Source organism: Aplysia californica, unplaced genomic scaffold, assembly GCF_000002075.1.
Source record: "Aplysia californica isolate F4 #8 unplaced genomic scaffold, AplCal3.0 scaffold00283, whole genome shotgun sequence".
In the NCBI taxonomy this organism is placed as follows: Eukaryota; Metazoa; Mollusca; class Gastropoda; order Aplysiida; family Aplysiidae; genus Aplysia; species Aplysia californica.
In genome coordinates this window covers 728467-732067 of record NW_004797553.1, presented here as the reverse complement: position 1 = coordinate 732067, position 3601 = coordinate 728467, and the positions used below count along the sequence as shown (strand labels likewise).

General features: G+C 39.5%; 1 protein-coding gene across 1 annotated transcript in view; it reads right to left on the bottom strand.

Moving 5' to 3' along the window:
• Nucleotides 1-2989, bottom strand: part of LOC101845010 (tribbles homolog 2) — a gene marked incomplete in the record, with an annotated part of 9889 nt that extends 6900 nt beyond the window's left edge. Inside the window, 1 exon segment of the mRNA XM_005101439.3 lies at nt 1526-2989. Coding sequence (XP_005101496.1) covers nt 1526-1792 — 267 coding nt within the window.
• Between the last annotated feature and the right edge of the window lie 612 nt (nt 2990-3601).

Here is a 3601-nt window from a genome sequence, read left to right as displayed (position 1 = left end):
GGGGGGCATGACCTAAAAAGAATCTGGGGGATTTCAGGGGGGCATGCCCCCCTGTATTTCACCATGATTTGATATTTTGGAAATTAGGATTGATATTTACTTGAAGACAATTGAATTGCAAGGGTTTTAGTGGCCATACGTGGGTTCTGAAGTAAAAAGTATGGCAGTTTAGACCCCAAATCAGTGCATCTGGGCGTGAGTGCAAAAGTAAAAATTTAGCAATCCTTTTCCTACAACAGGATTTGGTGGTAAAAGTGCATTTTAGGGGCGCATAAATAAAAATTATTAGACTCAATGTATAACAATAACACGTTATTACCTGCGCTTGTAGCACATTAACAGGGAATAATTGTCAGCTCGTCCTCAGCATGACAAGAAACATGTCCTTGACACCAAACCTGTTGCAAAAACTACAAACACATTCATGGAGATAGGGGGCGAAGAGATCGTGCGATGTGCCAAACCGTCTGCACAATTTCGTTTAGCGCACATCCACATGTAATCGACATGTTCAGTGTGAATAGTGAATGTCTGGATCGTCAGGGTCCACAAAGTGATGCTGATGAACAACAACTCGGTAATTTACTCACACCAATATTTTGAAGTGTCTATCTATCCAATTAAAAAGTGTTTTTGTTTACATTGGGCGGGTCTAACAAGGTATTACAAACGCAAGTAATAACGTGTTGCTGTTGTACACATTGAGTCTATAATTACAGTCTACTAATAATTTAGGCACCTAAAATGTACTTTGGATAACATGATAAAGCAATAGCGAGCACCTAGCACACCTCTGTGATTCGCCCAAATATAGATGACGGAATTCCGCAATCTATTTTTGTCGTCTTCCGCGGCTTCCCTCGTCAGTTGACCAAAGACTGTGTAGTCTGTAGTAAAGAATCTTTGAGTTGACTAGACCTGAGACCTCACCGTTGCGGGCCCACTTCGCTGCTTAGTGTAAGCTCTGCTTAACGCGAGATGGGCTCGGCTATGTCACAAGGTTTCATTGCCGGCTGCTTGTGTGTGTGTGTGTCCGCGCGCATATGTGTGTGCGTGTATGTGTGTGTGCATACGCAATAGAGTGTGTGTGTGTGTGTGTGTGTGTGTGTGTGTGTGTGTGTGTGTGTGTGCGTGCGTACAACTTTGAGAAGAAGGTAAATTTATGGAACGAGAATTGCAGAAATTGTATATAAAAGATACACAAATTAATAAAACAAAAAAACAAACACGGCAAGATCGAACAGTCTTGGGGGAAGCCCTGGAAGACGACAAAAATAGATGGCAGAAATGTCATATATTGGGCCCCATTAGAGGTGTGCTAGGTGCTCGCTGTGTTAGCTTCATCTTTGGATTTGGCTATAACAGGGGTATCACATCCATCCTGGTGGTCCTTACACTTTAGGAGGCCTATTTTTATCATTTAGATCTAGTTTATAGTATAGCCAGGGACCACTGAAACAATACTAAAATTAAGCCTAATAATAATATATATTATTATAATTATATTAAATAAATTTCCACTCACCTTGCACAAATATTCATCTCCTGTGCTTTGGTCAATTGCTGTACAGCTTTCACATGAAGGACTGGGTTGATGGATGACATATTTGCCAATTTGTAGAAACCGCTCTTGACTAGTGGCAGTTTCTTCTTCCGGCAAACAAAACGATGGAGGTGAACATGGTTGTAAATCTGGTGATAACGTTCCTAAGTTTGGTGGTGGCTCATATTCCACTTTCTTTTGGGGCCCATGACTTATGTTTAGTCGTGGCCTTGGGTGCTGCCGGTTCATAGAACCGAATAGGAATGACGAAAGTAAAAAAAGTAGCAAAAGATTTACAGGGTTATAATGAAGTGGAACAGTAGTGTAAGCCACTGATGTTGAGATCTCTTTACAGTAACAATTCAATAATACTTTACAACTTTACAGAAAAATTGCAAAAAATAGCACCAATTTATTGCTGATGTGTTAGAGAACTGCTGCCTTTTTTTTTAATTGGAAGTCCTTCTCTTCACATCAAATGGCCAATGCTACAATTGACCACTACTACGAGTAGGGCAAGGTGTAGGAGGTAGAGGAGGAGGTACTTTGGCCATGTTGCTGTTAAGTTCAAATCAGATCAAATATTTACAAGTGTTCATCACAAGACTTCGACACAGTGTAATGAGCAGCACGGTGATTGCATCTGGACCCCGACATCTTGTAATTATACGTATTGGAATTGAGTTTTGGTGGCGCAATATCACAGATAAACAAAAGTATCACAGACAGGAAGTAAGATCAAGACTCGTCCGAATATTTCGAAGAACTTTCAGGCTTGATGATTAGAGTTCACAGACACCACTGAAAAAGCACCAAGGTCCTTAATGTTTTTAAATGACACAACACAAAAGTTCGATATTCTCGCCATTATGAACAATTGATTTCTAGAGGTTTAAGTAGTCACGAGCTCACACCACCATAAATCCAAAGCAGGTGTGCCGAGAGCGGGGAAACCACAAACAGCTGAGAGAAGTTGGTAGAAATTCACAGAAATGGCACTGGAATCCCTTGATTAAACTCTCTTGACACCTGAAGGAACTACGGAAGGCACTAGCAGCCCCTAAACAAAGCACTGAATTAAATGGCACATTTTTTGGTTCTTTCACAAAATGATGAAATAGGTTCACAAAATGTCAGTCAAGCTTATTCGGCGGCTACTTCAAAGGGAGAGTATGAATGATGAGTCACTTCTCCGTCGAGTCTTTATATTGCGTCGATAACGGGTAAAACTTTGTTGGGGTAGTGAGACCCCAACAATCAAATTATCACTTTTTAAAGGAGGTATACTCTATCGTGATAAATCCAGCTCTGTTTGGATCTTGTTTTAAACCTTGGAAGGGTTGCCTCTGAAGACCCCTCCGAGTTTTAAAACATCACAAGTAGAGAATCAACCGTCGACGCCATTGTAGAATCATTCAGTGACGGTGACACGATTAGAACGCCTCATAACTCCATGGAGGAAATGGCCTCCCGTTATATTCATGCGCTTGAGAATTGAGGGGGAGGGGTTACAATTCTAATACAACGGAACCACATTAAAATCTTCAAATTGTATTCTAATATTTTACTAAACTACCATTTCAATATATAAAAAGGTATAGAGGAGTCTAGATTATTTGAACATATTGAGAACTATATTCTGAAGAAAGGATTTCCTTTAGCTATTTTTAGACGATTACCACGCTGTTTCTAATCACGTGGTATTTGACGTCAGGGAATCCCCAACATATTTATTCCATATAAGGAACTTCTAAAAATATCAACGTCATGCTGACGTAGCAGTGGTAAATAAGTACGATTGCAAGGTTGACTGAATAATTCCAGAACAAATGGAATCGCTAGATCTAGATTTAGAATCTAGGCCTTACTAGATATTTTTTAACAATAAAAAATTAACATTTCCTTTGTTCTTGAGTTAATCTACTTGTCGTGATATGCTGAAACATATTGTTTCATGTTGAAAAAAAAAACGTGCGTGACATAATATCAGTTTATGAATTACAAAACTGTTACAGAAAACGATGGAAACGCCAATTACTGCAAGTGACATATATACAT